This window comes from Prionailurus bengalensis, chromosome X (genome assembly GCF_016509475.1).
Source record: "Prionailurus bengalensis isolate Pbe53 chromosome X, Fcat_Pben_1.1_paternal_pri, whole genome shotgun sequence".
Taxonomy (NCBI): Eukaryota; Metazoa; Chordata; class Mammalia; order Carnivora; family Felidae; genus Prionailurus; species Prionailurus bengalensis.
Window position 1 is genome coordinate 32,504,133 of NC_057361.1, and position 18,945 is coordinate 32,523,077.

General features: G+C 46.7%; 2 protein-coding genes across 2 annotated transcripts; both read left to right on the forward strand.

Moving 5' to 3' along the window:
* Positions 1-301: 301 nt before the first annotated feature.
* LOC122477202 (histone H2A-Bbd type 1-like) lies at positions 302-860 on the forward strand. The gene has a single exon (XM_043570060.1). It carries the CDS (start codon positions 404-406, stop codon positions 755-757), a length of 354 nt encoding a protein of 117 aa, XP_043425995.1. The 5' UTR covers positions 302-403; the 3' UTR covers positions 758-860.
* Positions 861-10,821: 9,961 nt separating this feature from the next.
* LOC122477214 (histone H2A-Bbd type 1-like) lies at positions 10,822-11,380 on the forward strand. Its single transcript, XM_043570080.1, has one exon. It carries the CDS (start codon positions 10,924-10,926, stop codon positions 11,275-11,277), a length of 354 nt encoding a protein of 117 aa, XP_043426015.1. The 5' UTR covers positions 10,822-10,923; the 3' UTR covers positions 11,278-11,380.
* The last annotated feature ends 7,565 nt before the right edge of the window (positions 11,381-18,945 follow it).

An 18,945-nucleotide genomic window follows, 5' to 3' on the forward strand; every position in this document is an offset into this window, starting at 1 on the left:
GCAATTTTCAAAGGGCTGTCAAAGAGCTCAAAGACCATGGAAGGCCGGGACCAGGTAACCTGGAGGGGAGTGTCCTCAAGACAGAGCACTGTGTCAGTGGAAAGGTTCCCGTTCTTGTTTGTACTAGACTGTTGAGGGCCAGGAGAAAGAGTTCCCTCGTAAAGAGGGTCCAGTGCAGTCAACAGGGAGACCAGGTTTCTGTCACGGATGTTTCCAGGCCAGTCCTGAGCAGGGCACAGTGACACCAGTGACACCAGTGACATCATAATGTCGGAGGTGTCATATAAGCAGCTCCCTGACCAGTGAGGGGCACACTTGGTAGGAGTCGGCGCCGACATCCTGCCACCCTCGGGCCAGCGGGACGGTCAGGCCGGGCCGATCGGGTTCCAACCCAGCACGCGGCATGTCTGGGAGGCGCCGCCGCCGGCACCGTCGCAGACGGAGGAGGCACGCGGTGTCCCGCTCCAGGAGAGCCGAGCTGCAATTCCCGGTCAGCCGCGTGGAGCGCCTGCTGCGAGAGGGTCGCTACGCCCCGCGCCTGAGCGCGTCCACCCCGGTCTTCCTGACCGCCGTTCTCGAGTACCTGACGGCCAACATCCTGGAGCTGGCGGGCAAGGAGGCTCTGGACAGCCACAAGATGCGCATCACCCCGGAGCACGTGCAGCGAGCCCTGGGCAGCAACCAGCACCTCAGGGGTCTCCTCGAGAACACCACCTCCCCTCGGGTGGATGGGATGCCCCGAGTTCGGAAGTGGTGATGCCCGCGCCCCCTCGTCCGGACCCCGAAGCCGCCCACAGATGAGGGAGGCCTTGTGTCTGCACGTGACATTAAAGGAGTTAACTCCAGGGCCGTGCCTCTGACCGGTGTCTGTTTCTGTCATTCGGAGGTAGCCGGAGGTGTCTGTCCGACATCCGGGAGGAGACCTCCCACGGGAGGTGGAGGGTGGACGGGGCGGTCAGTGTGGGATGCTGGACTCGGGCATTTCGGGGAGCGGTTTCGCTGGGGACAGTGCGGGAAGTGGCCCTGAGGGAGTAGCGGGTCAGGGGGAAGAGACTTCCTCACTGGCGCTGAGCCAGTCCAGGCTTGTGAGGCCAGGAGGCTGGCGGGGTGGGGGTGGCTCTCCCAGGCATGTTGAATGCCCAGAAGGAGGGTGGGGGCTGAAGACCACGACTGAGGTGCCACAGGCCTTATTCCTGACCGGAGACCATGTGGAAGTCAGGAGGTGATGGCAGTGGGGGTGGGTGGAGAGGGTGGCATAGCAGCCGACACGCACTTAACGGGCCAGGGCTTCGCGTGAAGATTGAGGAGCGACGGGGAAACCATGAAGGGGTACACGTAGAAGGAACTATGCTCAGGTTGATTTGATGGCCTTATACCCCACCTCATTCCAAAAAAGGGCTCGAGGTAGGGATTATTAGCTAGTGCTGCGGTACTCTGTGGAGTATATCCTTCTGCCCTCTCTCGCGGACCCTGGTCACCCGTATAGTACTATGAAAGGTAGCATCTGGCCTAAGACATGCGATCCTAGACGTTCTTTTTAAAAACCATTTGTTGATGTTTCTCTATTTTGAGAGAGAGCATACAGGGAAGGGGCTGAACGAGAGGGAGAGGGAGAATCCCAAGGGAACTCCCTACCACCGGCGCAGAGCCCGATGCGGGGCTCGATCCCAGGAACTGTGAGATCATGACCTGAGCCAAAACCAACAGGCAGACCCTTGACTGAGCCTCCCAGGTGTCCCAATCCTATGAAGTTCTTAATGGTTATTGTTAATAGATTTATTTAGAAATATACTCCATTATAAACTCCTGTAGTAATCTCATTCTCCATGAAACACCTAACCCGTCTACGATCATATACTTGATGGAGCAACATAGAGTTATCAGTGGCTGAATACGTGTTTGGAGAGGTACAAGTGTGTTCCGTGTAAGTTCTGTCCCAAGTGCTGGACTCGGGAGGACATACAGTTCTTACAAAGACTCTTGTGGTGTTTTGGGTTAAAAAGAGTTGTCACGTCAAGTGTTCTGGCAGTCTTTCCCCTTCCTGTGACTGTCAACACTTAATATTTTCCCCGGTTCATCATGTGCTCAAGGCCCCCCCCCCCCCCCCCCCGCAGCCCCCTGGACTGTCACAGAGGGCTGGTCAGAGGTTGCCTAGGCAGCGTCGACAAAGGGATCAGAGGAGCTGGGTTGGCCATCCCAGTTCACCACTTTGTGGCCATGTGATGTGGGACACTCCTCTGTTGCCTCTGAAAAGCACTTTCCCGTGTGAAATGGGGATAATAAGGGTTCCCCCATCTTTGGATTTTTGCCAAGATTAAGTCATTGCGTGCCTGTCAACTGGCGCATAGCGCAGCGCCCGGCACAGGCTGCGCCCTGAGTGCGTAGCTGCACGTCTCTCCCTTTCTGTAGACCACATGCTTAGGCGTGCTTCCCCAGGTGCCCCTGGCCTGGATCTCACGTGATGGCCGGGGGCCTGGGCCACTGGCTGTGAGACCGCAGCCTGCTGAACCTTGGGGAGAGACAGAGTGCCACGCAGAGGAAGCAGCCAGAGGTACACCCAGGAACCAGACAGGCCTCAGCCTGGTTTCCTCTCTGCTCCCCTCTGCCTGGGGACTCACCCTCTCTCTGCTTCCTGCCACCATCTTTTAAAGGATGGTGTTGGCTTAGCCTTTACCTACTTCATAGGAGTGTCCTGACAATAATAGTGTCAGGGTTGTGTTTAGTGCTGATTTGAATATGTGCTCGTACAAATCCAAGAAACTTTTCTTGCTCCACAATGCCATTCAACCAAATAGTTACAGAAACCTCACTGTCAAGATGTCTGCCTTTCCAAGTTGTGATTTATTGTAGCCAGGAAGCCAGGAAGCCCTCTTTGCCTTAGCCAAGCTCAACTGTTACTCCTGTGTTCATTTGAGTAGCAAGCAGGTATCTCTCTCTTTCTCTCTCTCTCTCTGTCTCGCAGTTGCAGGTGGAGATTCGCCTTCACCTGGTTATAGGATAGCACCCACATTGCCACCTCATCCCTGAAGTTGAGTTTCTTTGTGACCAGGGCATGGTTTCTCATATTTCAGTGTCCTTCAGCCAACAGGGACTGCCTCCAGGGTGGATCATGCCAGGGAATCAGTCAGTGTGCTAAGATCTTGATATGTTGGTTAAAAAGCTGTCTGATTTTTAGAAGCAGTTGATTTGGCTCATGGCTTTGGCTTGTTTTAGCACAAAATAGTCCCCTGGGTACTTCACCAGAAGGCCCAGCAAAGGAATTTATAAAGGCCAGAGAGGAGCACCTCAGGGGCTCAGTCTGTTAAGCGTCCAGCTTTGGCTCAGGTCATGGTCTCATGGTTCGTGGTTTTGAGTCACACATCCAGCTCTGTGCCCACAGCTGAGAACCTGGACCCTGCTTCGGATTCTGTGTCTCCCTCTCTCTCTGCCCGTCCCTTGCTTGCTTGCTTGCTCTCTCTCTCTCTATCTCTCTCTCTCTCTCTCTCTCTCGAAAATAAACATTAAGGCCAGAGAGGTGAGTGTAGGTGGATAAACCATGTTGGGTTAGCAGACCTGTGTGGTCAGGTGGTCACTTTACAGTCCATGCAGTAGTCCACACTAATGGTCTCTGTGACACCTGTAGGGAGCCAGACTTCCTGGGCTCCTTCACACTGTCTGGTGTCCAAAGTGGAATTTGAAGGTTTAATGACCCTGTGTTGGCAAGCCCTCTGTGGTCACAGGGGCATGGGACAATCAGGCAGAGCAATACTGCCATCCCTTTAAGAATTGTACTTCAGGGGAGCCTGGGTGACTGAACCAGTTAAGCGGCTGACTCTTGGTTTTAGCTCAGGTCATAATCTCATGGTTCTTGGGACGGAGCCCCATGTTGGGCTTTGTGCTAACAGCATGGAGCCTGCTTGGGATTCATTCATTCATTCATTCATTCTCTCTCTCTCGATAAATAATAAATTTAAAAAAAAAGAACTGTGCTTCAGCTATGCTTGTGGATTTCACAGGAAACATGGGGGCCAGGGCCAGTACAGGATGGGTGTAAATGCAGCCCCTGCCAAATCCCCCTCCTACACGTGCACAGGAATCCTCCACTCAGGGGAGGCAGGTGGAGAGGGGGAATCACTGCTCCTGGGAAAGAATGAGCCACCAAGTTTAGGCCCTTTGTGCATTTCAAAAAAGTAGGAGGTGGAGGATGGTGAGGAAGGATCAGCTCTAGCTTGGGCCCTGGAGGGAGGACACCGTTGATGACCAGTGCCCTGTTGGGAATGGGAAACTAAAACCAGAGTGACTGGGGTCCGGGGCTGGAGGGTGTGTAGCTGCCAAACTAGGTGTGGGATCCAAAGGTGTATGAGGACAGGCTGAGGTCAGAGACGGGTCAGCACAGCAGAAAACATAATGTGTGAGAAGAGATGAGCCCAAGAGTTGAGTCTGGGGGAATCTGGAAGGTTGTGTGGGCTTGGGGTTGGCATGAGCACAAGGCATGGGGATTAGGCTGGGCTCCCACTGAGAACAGCCTTTGGGAACAGAGACGTTTGAAGGCCCAGGCTCCCTTAGTTCCTCAATCTGACATCCTACAGGGTGTGGCCAGAATGCAGGTAGCAGATGGGATCATTAGGCCTACAGTGATGTATTTACAGGAAAATTAATCAGCTGCCAGCATTTAAAATAAAGAATTTTTAACATAAAAACCTCAGTCACTGGCTTCTCGGGTGAAGTCAACATGTCTGCACACACGTGTTTATTGTCACATGAAGATGTCTGGCTGCTGTCCCGTGACTACTGGGCCTCTCTGGTTTGCCACAGTGCTCACCCTTCGCCGTCGTATCTCATGTATGACCCACGTCACTCCTTTACAGTACCGTCCCGTCTCTTAAAGTTGCTTGAGTTCGTTATCCTCACCATCCTAACACCAGTTTTCTGAAGGGTAAAGTTCTCTCCTTCAATAGTTTAGAACAGCACAGTGCTCCTCACAGCTGTCTTTGGTATGGGGCCAGTATTTTCTGTTGTTCAGATAGATTGTGAACTGATATGTGGTCCTATTTTCGTAGGACTAGAATGGAGTTTACATTTGACTCTTCACTCGAATTCAGCACCATCTGAACTAGTATATACTCTGTTCAACAAGAAGACTCCACTCACTTAAATGTTGTGGCAAAACCCACGATTGCTGTAAAGGTCGCTAAAGGCTGACCATTTCCGAACCGGTCGTCGCTAATCAGTAACATAATTTAATGATCTACATCAGTCCCTAAATCACATTTGGATAGCACTGTAAGAGTGAATTTATTTTATCTTATTCTTTAAGGAGTATGGTTTCAAATCTAGGAAAGGCCTCGAATAGGACCCGTATTTGATGTTTCATTTAGTGTTTCTGCTTCAGAGTCCTTCATGAAAACAGAAGACTGGTACGTCATGTATTCAGGGTTTTGAAATCGCTGCGGGGAAAATCTCTCTCCACTGCATCTTTTTAAACAAAATCGAAAGGAAACCGGTTGGCGGCAAGGAGGCAGGTCAGGTAGTGTCCTTGTGGGACGCTTGGGTTCTGGCACATAGGATGAAAGGAATTCACCAACTCGACTGTGGAGGAGAGAGCTTTCATGACATCCTGGGACAGAAGAGTGCCAGAAGAGGGAGGAAAGTCAGGTTCTGGTCTCCCACGGGTGTGGTTTCCTTGGGGGCGCATCAGCTTCCACAGCTATAAAATGAGGAGGTTGGACAAAATTGTTCCAGAGGTCTGCTCAAGGTGTACAATTACCAGTCTGAGCTTTTCCCAACAAAAGTCTGTACTGACAGTGGGTAAGTGGGGCACAGAGGACAGGAATTATTTTTTAGGGTGTCCATTTTATAGCTGAGGCCACTTTGGCCCAGAGCTGACCCTCAACTCTCCAAACGTCCCATGGCCAATGGGCAGAACAGTGAGTATGCCAGTCCTGTTCTCGTACCTGTTGTTGGGGCTCCTCTGCTACTATAGCCTGAGAGATGAGCCTCAAGAGAGAAAGTGTGTAATACTCTCCTCTGGGATAAAGAAGCTACTCTCTTGGATACAGAGATGTCGGGGTTTATTGGATCTCTGGGTAAGCACGAGCAACAACTCTCAAGAACTTTTACTTGTGTTTTATTTCAGACAGGGTTAGGATCAAGGACTGATTTTATGGTTCGGGCCTTTCAATTTGCAAATCCAGGTCTTCTTCCACTGGGCATTGTAATAGTTGTGTCATGAACCCACCCCCTCAAATAAGGTGTTTTTGAGATTCTCTGTCCACTGACATGATCTTAAAGGTGATTATGTGATGACATCAGAAGCCTGTGCTTAAGAGTTTATTCTTGAGGTGTCTAAGTTACTGTCCTTTTTTATGGTTCTGAGACCATCCTTAGTTGCTGAAGGCAAAATCTCTGGGCTGTAGATGGCTTATAAGGCCTTCAGGGAAGCATCAGTGTAAATCAAAATAACAAACTGGAGGAGACAGATACTTATGGCTGAGATCAACTTGGTGATAATTCTCATAAGTAAAACTCTTGTGGGAGGGCATAACAATAAAAGTGCAACTACAGGTGAAATTACCTTTTTCTGTCATATGTAAAAGAAAAGGCAGAAAAAGAGTTTTTGACTCAGTGTCTGTAAGCATAATGATGTTACCCTTTTTCAAAAAAGTATGGAATCGGTTCTAGACTTATGGATTTTAATAAAATCCCCTTGGTGCATTAGAGTTCTCCAGAAAAAAAAAAACTGAACCAATAGGATATATCTATATCTATATCTATATCTATATCTATATCTATATCTATATCTATATCTATATCTACATCTACATCTACATCTATATCTATATCTATCTATATCTTATCTCTGCATGTGTGTACATATACATGTGATTGGTTCATGTGGTTATCTGATCTAACAAGTCCTAATTCTGTAAGGCAGTCCAGCAGGCTGGGAACTCTGGCCAGATTTCTACGTTACAGTGTGGCCAAATTCTTTGCCAAGAAATCTCAGTTTTTGTTCTTTAGACTTTCAACTGATTGTGTGATGGTAATTTCCTTTCCTTATAGTCAACTGATTGTAGATGTTAAACTCTTTCATCCATTTTGAATTTATTTTTGTGTCTGGTGTAAGAAAGTGGTCCGTTTTCATTCTTCTGCATGTTTCTGTCCAGTTCTCCCAGTACCATTTGCTAAAGAGACTGTCTTTTTTCCATTGGATATTCTTTCCTGCTTTGTCGAAGATTAGTTGGCCATATATTTGTAGGTCCATTTCTGGGTTCTCCATTCTATTCCATTGATCTATGTCTGTTTCTCTGCCAGTACTGTACTGTCTTGATGATTGCAGCTTTGTAATATAATTTAAAGTCTGGGATTGTGATGCCTCCAGCTTTGGTTGTCTTTTCTTTTCTTTTTTTAAAATGTTTTTTAACGTTTACTTATTATTGAGAGACAGAGCGAGACAGCATGAGCAGGGGAGGGGCAGACAGAGGAGGAGACACAGAATCCAAAACAGGCTCCAGACTCTGAGCTGTCAGCACAGAGCCCGACGCGGGGCTCAAACCCACAAACTGTGAGATCATGACCTGAGCCAAATTCAGACACTTAATTGACTGAGCCACCCAGGCACCCCAGAATGCTGGTGTTATTTTGATAATGTTGCATTGAATGTGTAGATTGCTTTCAGTAGTGTCAACGTTTTAGCAATATTTGTTCTTCCATTCCTTGAGCATGGAATGTTTTTCCATTTCTTTGTGTCTTCTTCAATTTCTTTCATAAGCTTTCTATAGTTTTCAGTGTACAGATCTTTTACCTCTTTGGTTAGGTTTGTTCCTAAGTATATTAAGGTTTTTGGAGCAGTGTATAAATGGGACCAATTCCTCGTTTCTCTTTCTGCCGCCTCATTACTGGTGTATAGAAATGCATCCGATTTCTGTACATTGATTTTATATCCTGCGACTTTCCTGAATTCCTCTAGCATCTCTAGCAGTTTTTTGGTGGAAACTTTTGGGTTTTCCGTGTAGAGTATCACATCCTCTGCGAAGAGTGAAGGTTTGACTTCTTTTGTGCCAATTTGGATGCCTTTTATTTCGTTGTCTGAAAGCTGAGGCTAGGTCTTCCAACACTAATATTTGATTCTGAAGGGTCCAGGAGCTCTTTGAAATTCTTGTGAACAAACTTATTAGAACTGAACCAGATTTGGAAAAAAATTTTTTTTTAAATTTTGTTCCTTTTCAGATTCTCTTTTTGCAAACCTCCCGTAACGTTCTGTGTGCATTCGGGTTTTGTCCTTCAAATTTGTCTGTTACATTCTGAACCAACATGCCATTTTACTCCATAACAGAAACATTCTGTTTTAAACAAAGAAACAGAAAACCCACGTCATCTTGAAACTCCTAGTGGACTCTCACTCATGTATGTTAGTTATAACTTTTAAGCAAAATCACTTGTATTTTATTGTGAAAACTACAGGGTGAATAATTGTGAATTTCTTTCATGTTAGTGGATTTAGCAGATTTCATGAACACACCTATCCCAGAATTACTCAGCCACATACTTATATAACTTCTCACTGTGGCAGAAATGACCATGGTCATGGGCAGGCTCAGAAATAGAGCCTCTTTGTAGCATATGCAAATAAGAAGCAAAAATATATGAACTAGAATTATACCTAGTTATCAGTGTTTCAACATTGTGTCTTAAAAATTAGGCATCTATGGGATGCCTGGGTGGCTCATTCAGTGAAGCATCCAACTCTTGGTTTCGGCTCAGGTCATGATCTCACAATTCATTAGAGTCTTTCACAGGGCTCGGTGAGCCTGCTTGGGGCTCTCTGTCCCTCTCTGTCTTCTCCTTCCCTACTTGTTCTCTCTGCCTCTCAAATAAATAAACATTAAAAAAATTAGCTATGTATTGAATGCCCATTAACTATCAGTCCAAAGTTATGCATTATCTAGAAATCTTAAAAATTATCTTCTCGTTGGCATACTATGAAACGTGATTGCTTTGTAGAATGAAGTTTGTCCAACCAGTGATTCAATTTGGTTAATTATAAATTTATATATATATATATATATATATATATATATATATCATAATCTTAAACATAAAATACATTAACACCAGTTTATGTGGTCAGTAAAAGCTTATAAGTTTAGGAAGAACATACCTGAGTAGTAGATAAATGCATATTTGTGTTATAGTTAACACTGATAAAAGAGAAAGGACTTAGTTGTTTTCATTAAATCTAAACGATTGAACTAGTCCTGTTTGCTAAAGATTTACTTAAATTGAATTTGATATCTTAAAATAGTTGTGATTTAGTTTCTGGGAGAATATATATTGTTTAAATCTACCTCATTTAAAGTATCATAGTTCAGTTTCCTTATTTTCAAGAAAATTTGGAAATACTCAATGTGTGTAAGCAATTATTTATCTAGAAATGCTATTTAAGAACAGAGCTCCCTTAATTTAAGAGATTTTACAATCTGTTAATATCATTCAGAGGTAGGAAAACATCGTACACTCACACAATCAAAGGTGAAGACCTTTGTGTATTAAAGACAGAGACATATGGGCCCAGACAAGTAGAGCTTATAGCTTCAATCCTATAATTTCAGGCATATGTCAAGTATAACACAGAAACAGCAAATCTCCTCAGTCCAGATATCAAAAAGCTCTTCTCCCCTCAGAGAGTATGCAGTTCTTAATGGATTTGAACAAAGACTGGAAAATGAGGTTGTGTTTTGTCTTTCACCCAAAAGAAACTAGATCTCTTTGGACTCATTTTGAGAGATTTCCACATGGTCAGATCCTAAAACCAAACTCTGAACCATTGTTTTAAAAAATGTTTATTGTGAGAGGGAGAGAATGAGTGAGCAAGCAGGGGAAGGGCAGAGAGAGAGGGAGACAGAATCCCAAGCAGGCTCCATATTGCCAGAGTGGAGCCCAACGCGGGGCTTGAACCCGTGAACCCTGAGCTCATGACCCGAAACAAAATCAAGAGTTGGATGCTTAACTGACTGAGCCACCCAGGCACCCCCCCCCCCCAGTCATTTTGGTTAACGATAAAAATAAATCATTGGCTGTAAATGAACAAAAATGAAACAGAAACACAAAGTTAGCAGAGAAGGAAATTAAAATTATTAAAAATTTAAATTAGAAAAAATCAACAAAGTGCTCTTGGTGCTTTGGATTCACCTAGAAGAAATGAGACACCCCTGGGTATTAACTGAGAATGAGGTACACTTTTTTGTCTTTGAATTTTATCTGGCTCTGACTGGTGAATCTAGTGGGCATATCACTGTGACCTCCAAAACAGTTAGAAGATATTTTCAAAGAGAGTGAACTCATGACCTTTATATCGATGTAACATGAAAATGTGTTAAGAGTCTTCACTGATGAGGAATTGGCGGATATTGTAACCAATCCAGAAGAGAATCCAAAGAACGTAGAAATATTGATAATCTTTAAATGTGTCAACGGGGGCAAAATTGGGTTTAGTTTGGACCTCTACTGGACAAAGCATTCAGTATGTGTGTCCGTGACTAGCAATTTTCAAAGGGCTGTCAAAGAGCTCAAAGACCATGGAAGGCCGGGACCAGGTAACCTGGAGGGGAGTGTCCTCAAGACAGAGCACTGTGTCAGTGGAAAGGTTCCCGTTCTTGTTTGTACTAGACTGTTGAGGGCCAGGAGAAAGAGTTCCCTCGTAAAGAGGGTCCAGTGCAGTCAACAGGGAGACCAGGTTTCTGTCACGGATGTTTCCAGGCCAGTCCTGAGCAGGGCACAGTGACACCAGTGACACCAGTGACATCATAATGTCGGAGGTGTCATATAAGCAGCTCCCTGACCAGTGAGGGGCACACTTGGTAGGAGTCGGCGCCGACATCCTGCCACCCTCGGGCCAGCGGGACGGTCAGGCCGGGCCGATCGGGTTCCAACCCAGCACGCGGCATGTCTGGGAGGCGCCGCCGCCGGCACCGTCGCAGACGGAGGAGGCACGCGGTGTCCCGCTCCAGGAGAGCCGAGCTGCAATTCCCGGTCAGCCGCGTGGAGCGCCTGCTGCGAGAGGGTCGCTACGCCCCGCGCCTGAGCGCGTCCACCCCGGTCTTCCTGACCGCCGTTCTCGAGTACCTGACGGCCAACATCCTGGAGCTGGCGGGCAAGGAGGCTCTGGACAGCCACAAGATGCGCATCACCCCGGAGCACGTGCAGCGAGCCCTGGGCAGCAACCAGCACCTCAGGGGTCTCCTCGAGAACACCACCTCCCCTCGGGTGGATGGGATGCCCCGAGTTCGGAAGTGGTGATGCCCGCGCCCCCTCGTCCGGACCCCGAAGCCGCCCACAGATGAGGGAGGCCTTGTGTCTGCACGTGACATTAAAGGAGTTAACTCCAGGGCCGTGCCTCTGACCGGTGTCTGTTTCTGTCATTCGGAGGTAGCCGGAGGTGTCTGTCCGACATCCGGGAGGAGACCTCCCACGGGAGGTGGAGGGTGGACGGGGCGGTCAGTGTGGGATGCTGGACTCGGGCATTTCGGGGAGCGGTTTCGCTGGGGACAGTGCGGGAAGTGGCCCTGAGGGAGTAGCGGGTCAGGGGGAAGAGACTTCCTCACTGGCGCTGAGCCAGTCCAGGCTTGTGAGGCCAGGAGGCTGGCGGGGTGGGGGTGGCTCTCCCAGGCATGTTGAATGCCCAGAAGGAGGGTGGGGGCTGAAGACCACGACTGAGGTGCCACAGGCCTTATTCCTGACCGGAGACCATGTGGAAGTCAGGAGGTGATGGCAGTGGGGGTGGGTGGAGAGGGTGGCATAGCAGCCGACACGCACTTAACGGGCCAGGGCTTCGCGTGAAGATTGAGGAGCGACGGGGAAACCATGAAGGGGTACACGTAGAAGGAACTATGCTCAGGTTGATTTGATGGCCTTATACCCCACCTCATTCCAAAAAAGGGCTCGAGGTAGGGATTATTAGCTAGTGCTGCGGTACTCTGTGGAGTATATCCTTCTGCCCTCTCTCGCGGACCCTGGTCACCCGTATAGTACTATGAAAGGTAGCATCTGGCCTAAGACATGCGATCCTAGACGTTCTTTTTAAAAACCATTTGTTGATGTTTCTCTATTTTGAGAGAGAGCATACAGGGAAGGGGCTGAACGAGAGGGAGAGGGAGAATCCCAAGGGAACTCCCTACCACCGGCGCAGAGCCCGATGCGGGGCTCGATCCCAGGAACTGTGAGATCATGACCTGAGCCAAAACCAACAGGCAGACCCTTGACTGAGCCTCCCAGGTGTCCCAATCCTATGAAGTTCTTAATGGTTATTGTTAATAGATTTATTTAGAAATATACTCCATTATAAACTCCTGTAGTAATCTCATTCTCCATGAAACACCTAACCCGTCTACGATCATATACTTGATGGAGCAACATAGAGTTATCAGTGGCTGAATACGTGTTTGGAGAGGTACAAGTGTGTTCCGTGTAAGTTCTGTCCCAAGTGCTGGACTCGGGAGGACATACAGTTCTTACAAAGACTCTTGTGGTGTTTTGGGTTAAAAAGAGTTGTCACGTCAAGTGTTCTGGCAGTCTTTCCCCTTCCTGTGACTGTCAACACTTAATATTTTCCCCGGTTCATCATGTGCTCAAGGCCCCCCCCCCCCCCCCCCCGCAGCCCCCTGGACTGTCACAGAGGGCTGGTCAGAGGTTGCCTAGGCAGCGTCGACAAAGGGATCAGAGGAGCTGGGTTGGCCATCCCAGTTCACCACTTTGTGGCCATGTGATGTGGGACACTCCTCTGTTGCCTCTGAAAAGCACTTTCCCGTGTGAAATGGGGATAATAAGGGTTCCCCCATCTTTGGATTTTTGCCAAGATTAAGTCATTGCGTGCCTGTCAACTGGCGCATAGCGCAGCGCCCGGCACAGGCTGCGCCCTGAGTGCGTAGCTGCACGTCTCTCCCTTTCTGTAGACCACATGCTTAGGCGTGCTTCCCCAGGTGCCCCTGGCCTGGATCTCACGTGATGGCCGGGGGCCTGGGCCACTGGCTGTGAGACCGCAGCCTGCTGAACCTTGGGGAGAGACAGAGTGCCACGCAGAGGAAGCAGCCAGAGGTACACCCAGGAACCAGACAGGCCTCAGCCTGGTTTCCTCTCTGCTCCCCTCTGCCTGGGGACTCACCCTCTCTCTGCTTCCTGCCACCATCTTTTAAAGGATGGTGTTGGCTTAGCCTTTACCTACTTCATAGGAGTGTCCTGACAATAATAGTGTCAGGGTTGTGTTTAGTGCTGATTTGAATATGTGCTCGTACAAATCCAAGAAACTTTTCTTGCTCCACAATGCCATTCAACCAAATAGTTACAGAAACCTCACTGTCAAGATGTCTGCCTTTCCAAGTTGTGATTTATTGTAGCCAGGAAGCCAGGAAGCCCTCTTTGCCTTAGCCAAGCTCAACTGTTACTCCTGTGTTCATTTGAGTAGCAAGCAGGTATCTCTCTCTTTCTCTCTCTCTCTCTGTCTCGCAGTTGCAGGTGGAGATTCGCCTTCACCTGGTTATAGGATAGCACCCACATTGCCACCTCATCCCTGAAGTTGAGTTTCTTTGTGACCAGGGCATGGTTTCTCATATTTCAGTGTCCTTCAGCCAACAGGGACTGCCTCCAGGGTGGATCATGCCAGGGAATCAGTCAGTGTGCTAAGATCTTGATATGTTGGTTAAAAAGCTGTCTGATTTTTAGAAGCAGTTGATTTGGCTCATGGCTTTGGCTTGTTTTAGCACAAAATAGTCCCCTGGGTACTTCACCAGAAGGCCCAGCAAAGGAATTTATAAAGGCCAGAGAGGAGCACCTCAGGGGCTCAGTCTGTTAAGCGTCCAGCTTTGGCTCAGGTCATGGTCTCATGGTTCGTGGTTTTGAGTCACACATCCAGCTCTGTGCCCACAGCTGAGAACCTGGACCCTGCTTCGGATTCTGTGTCTCCCTCTCTCTCTGCCCGTCCCTTGCTTGCTTGCTTGCTCTCTCTCTCTCTATCTCTCTCTCTCTCTCTCTCTCTCGAAAATAAACATTAAGGCCAGAGAGGTGAGTGTAGGTGGATAAACCATGTTGGGTTAGCAGACCTGTGTGGTCAGGTGGTCACTTTACAGTCCATGCAGTAGTCCACACTAATGGTCTCTGTGACACCTGTAGGGAGCCAGACTTCCTGGGCTCCTTCACACTGTCTGGTGTCCAAAGTGGAATTTGAAGGTTTAATGACCCTGTGTTGGCAAGCCCTCTGTGGTCACAGGGGCATGGGACAATCAGGCAGAGCAATACTGCCATCCCTTTAAGAATTGTACTTCAGGGGAGCCTGGGTGACTGAACCAGTTAAGCGGCTGACTCTTGGTTTTAGCTCAGGTCATAATCTCATGGTTCTTGGGACGGAGCCCCATGTTGGGCTTTGTGCTAACAGCATGGAGCCTGCTTGGGATTCATTCATTCATTCATTCATTCTCTCTCTCTCGATAAATAATAAATTTAAAAAAAAAGAACTGTGCTTCAGCTATGCTTGTGGATTTCACAGGAAACATGGGGGCCAGGGCCAGTACAGGATGGGTGTAAATGCAGCCCCTGCCAAATCCCCCTCCTACACGTGCACAGGAATCCTCCACTCAGGGGAGGCAGGTGGAGAGGGGGAATCACTGCTCCTGGGAAAGAATGAGCCACCAAGTTTAGGCCCTTTGTGCATTTCAAAAAAGTAGGAGGTGGAGGATGGTGAGGAAGGATCAGCTCTAGCTTGGGCCCTGGAGGGAGGACACCGTTGATGACCAGTGCCCTGTTGGGAATGGGAAACTAAAACCAGAGTGACTGGGGTCCGGGGCTGGAGGGTGTGTAGCTGCCAAACTAGGTGTGGGATCCAAAGGTGTATGAGGACAGGCTGAGGTCAGAGACGGGTCAGCACAGCAGAAAACATAATGTGTGAGAAGAGATGAGCCCAAGAGTTGAGTCTGGGGGAATCTGGAAGGTTGTGTGGGCTTGGGGTTGGCATGAGCACAAGGCATGGGGATTAGGCTGGGCTCCCACTGAGAACAGCCTTTGGGAACAGAGACGTTTGAAGGCCCAGGCTCCCTTAGTTCCTCAATCTGACATCCTACAGGGTGTGGCCAGAATGCAGGTAGCAGATGGGATCATTAGGCCTACAGTGATGTATTTACAGGAAAATTAATCAGCTGCCAGCATTTAAAATAAAGAATTTTTAACATAAAAACCTCAGTCACTGGCTTCTCGGGTGAAGTCAACATGTCTGCACACACGTGTTTATTGTCACATGAAGATGTCTGGCTGCTGTCCCGTGACTACTGGGCCTCTCTGGTTTGCCACAGTGCTCACCCTTCGCCGTCGTATCTCATGTATGACCCACGTCACTCCTTTACAGTACCGTCCCGTCTCTTAAAGTTGCTTGAGTTCGTTATCCTCACCATCCTAACACCAGTTTTCTGAAGGGTAAAGTTCTCTCCTTCAATAGTTTAGAACAGCACAGTGCTCCTCACAGCTGTCTTTGGTATGGGGCCAGTATTTTCTGTTGTTCAGATAGATTGTGAACTGATATGTGGTCCTATTTTCGTAGGACTAGAATGGAGTTTACATTTGACTCTTCACTCGAATTCAGCACCATCTGAACTAGTATATACTCTGTTCAACAAGAAGACTCCACTCACTTAAATGTTGTGGCAAAACCCACGATTGCTGTAAAGGTCGCTAAAGGCTGACCATTTCCGAACCGGTCGTCGCTAATCAGTAACATAATTTAATGATCTACATCAGTCCCTAAATCACATTTGGATAGCACTGTAAGAGTGAATTTATTTTATCTTATTCTTTAAGGAGTATGGTTTCAAATCTAGGAAAGGCCTCGAATAGGACCCGTATTTGATGTTTCATTTAGTGTTTCTGCTTCAGAGTCCTTCATGAAAACAGAAGACTGGTACGTCATGTATTCAGGGTTTTGAAATCGCTGCGGGGAAAATCTCTCTCCACTGCATCTTTTTAAACAAAATCGAAAGGAAACCGGTTGGCGGCAAGGAGGCAGGTCAGGTAGTGTCCTTGTGGGACGCTTGGGTTCTGGCACATAGGATGAAAGGAATTCACCAACTCGACTGTGGAGGAGAGAGCTTTCATGACATCCTGGGACAGAAGAGTGCCAGAAGAGGGAGGAAAGTCAGGTTCTGGTCTCCCACGGGTGTGGTTTCCTTGGGGGCGCATCAGCTTCCACAGCTATAAAATGAGGAGGTTGGACAAAATTGTTCCAGAGGTCTGCTCAAGGTGTACAATTACCAGTCTGAGCTTTTCCCAACAAAAGTCTGTACTGACAGTGGGTAAGTGGGGCACAGAGGACAGGAATTATTTTTTAGGGTGTCCATTTTATAGCTGAGGCCACTTTGGCCCAGAGCTGACCCTCAACTCTCCAAACGTCCCATGGCCAATGGGCAGAACAGTGAGTATGCCAGTCCTGTTCTCGTACCTGTTGTTGGGGCTCCTCTGCTACTATAGCCTGAGAGATGAGCCTCAAGAGAGAAAGTGTGTAATACTCTCCTCTGGGATAAAGAAGCTACTCTCTTGGATACAGAGATGTCGGGGTTTATTGGATCTCTGGGTAAGCACGAGCAACAACTCTCAAGAACTTTTACTTGTGTTTTATTTCAGACAGGGTTAGGATCAAGGACTGATTTTATGGTTCGGGCCTTTCAATTTGCAAATCCAGGTCTTCTTCCACTGGGCATTGTAATAGTTGTGTCATGAACCCACCCCCTCAAATAAGGTGTTTTTGAGATTCTCTGTCCACTGACATGATCTTAAAGGTGATTATGTGATGACATCAGAAGCCTGTGCTTAAGAGTTTATTCTTGAGGTGTCTAAGTTACTGTCCTTTTTTATGGTTCTGAGACCATCCTTAGTTGCTGAAGGCAAAATCTCTGGGCTGTAGATGGCTTATAAGGCCTTCAGGGAAGCATCAGTGTAAATCAAAATAACAAACTGGAGGAGACAGATACTTATGGCTGAGATCAACTTGGTGATAATTCTCATAAGTAAAACTCTTGTGGGAGGGCATAACAATAAAAGTGCAACTACAGGTGAAATTACCTTTTTCTGTCATATGTAAAAGAAAAGGCAGAAAAAGAGTTTTTGACTCAGTGTCTGTAAGCATAATGATGTTACCCTTTTTCAAAAAAGTATGGAATCGGTTCTAGACTTATGGATTTTAATAAAATCCCCTTGGTGCATTAGAGTTCTCCAGAAAAAAAAAAACTGAACCAATAGGATATATCTATATCTATATCTATATCTATATCTATATCTATATCTACATCTACATCTACATCTATATCTATATCTATCTATATCTTATCTCTGCATGTGTGTACATATACATGTGATTGGTTCATGTGGTTATCTGATCTAACAAGTCCTAATTCTGTAAGGCAGTCCAGCAGGCTGGGAACTCTGGCCAGATTTCTACGTTACAGTGTGGCCAAATTCTTTGCCAAGAAATCTCAGTTTTTGTTCTTTAGACTTTCAACTGATTGTGTGATGGTAATTTCCTTTCCTTATAGTCAACTGATTGTAGATGTTAAACTCTTTCATCCATTTTGAATTTATTTTTGTGTCTGGTGTAAGAAAGTGGTCCGTTTTCATTCTTCTGCATGTTTCTGTCCAGTTCTCCCAGTACCATTTGCTAAAGAGACTGTCTTTTTTCCATTGGATATTCTTTCCTGCTTTGTCGAAGATTAGTTGGCCATATATTTGTAGGTCCATTTCTGGGTTCTCCATTCTATTCCATTGATCTATGTCTGTTTCTCTGCCAGTACTGTACTGTCTTGATGATTGCAGCTTTGTAATATAATTTAAAGTCTGGGATTGTGATGCCTCCAGCTTTGGTTGTCTTTTCTTTTCTTTTTTTAAAATGTTTTTTAACGTTTACTTATTATTGAGAGACAGAGCGAGACAGCATGAGCAGGGGAGGGGCAGACAGAGGAGGAGACACAGAATCCAAAACAGGCTCCAGACTCTGAGCTGTCAGCACAGAGCCCGACGCGGGGCTCAAACCCACAAACTGTGAGATCATGACCTGAGCCAAATTCAGACACTTAATTGACTGAGCCACCCAGGCACCCCAGAATGCTGGTGTTATTTTGATAATGTTGCATTGAATGTGTAGATTGCTTTCAGTAGTGTCAACGTTTTAGCAATATTTGTTCTTCCATTCCTTGAGCATGGAATGTTTTTCCATTTCTTTGTGTCTTCTTCAATTTCTTTCATAAGCTTTCTATAGTTTTCAGTGTACAGATCTTTTACCTCTTTGGTTAGGTTTGTTCCTAAGTATATTAAGGTTTTTGGAGCAGTGTATAAATGGGACCAATTCCTCGTTTCTCTTTCTGCCGCCTCATTACTGGTGTATAGAAATGCATCCGATTTCTGTACATTGATTTTATATCCTGCGACTTTCCTGAATTCCTCTAGCATCTCTAGCAGTTTTTTGGTGGAAACTTTTGGGTTTTCCGTGTAGAGTATCACATCCTCTGCGAAGAGTGAAGGTTTGACTTCTTTTGTGCCAATTTGGATGCCTTTTATTTCGTTGTCTGAAAGCTGAGGCTAGGTCTTCCAACACTAATATTTGATTCTGAAGGGTCCAGGAGCTCTTTGAAATTCTTGTGAACAAACTTATTAGAACTGAACCAGATTTGGAAAAAAATTTTTTTTTAAATTTTGTTCCTTTTCAGATTCTCTTTTTGCAAACCTCCCGTAACGTTCTGTGTGCATTCGGGTTTTGTCCTTCAAATTTGTCTGTTACATTCTGAACCAACATGCCATTTTACTCCATAACAGAAACATTCTGTTTTAAACAAAGAAACAGAAAACCCACGTCATCTTGAAACTCCTAGTGGACTCTCACTCATGTATGTTAGTTATAACTTTTAAGCAAAATCACTTGTATTTTATTGTGAAAACTACAGG

Excerpts from the sequence above, each read along its gene's own strand:
- LOC122477214 (XM_043570080.1), top strand. The coding sequence starts at position 10,924 with ATGTCTGGGAGGCGCCGCCGCCGGCACCGTCGCAGACGGAGGAGGCAC.
- LOC122477202 (XM_043570060.1), top strand. The coding sequence starts at position 404 with ATGTCTGGGAGGCGCCGCCGCCGGCACCGTCGCAGACGGAGGAGGCAC.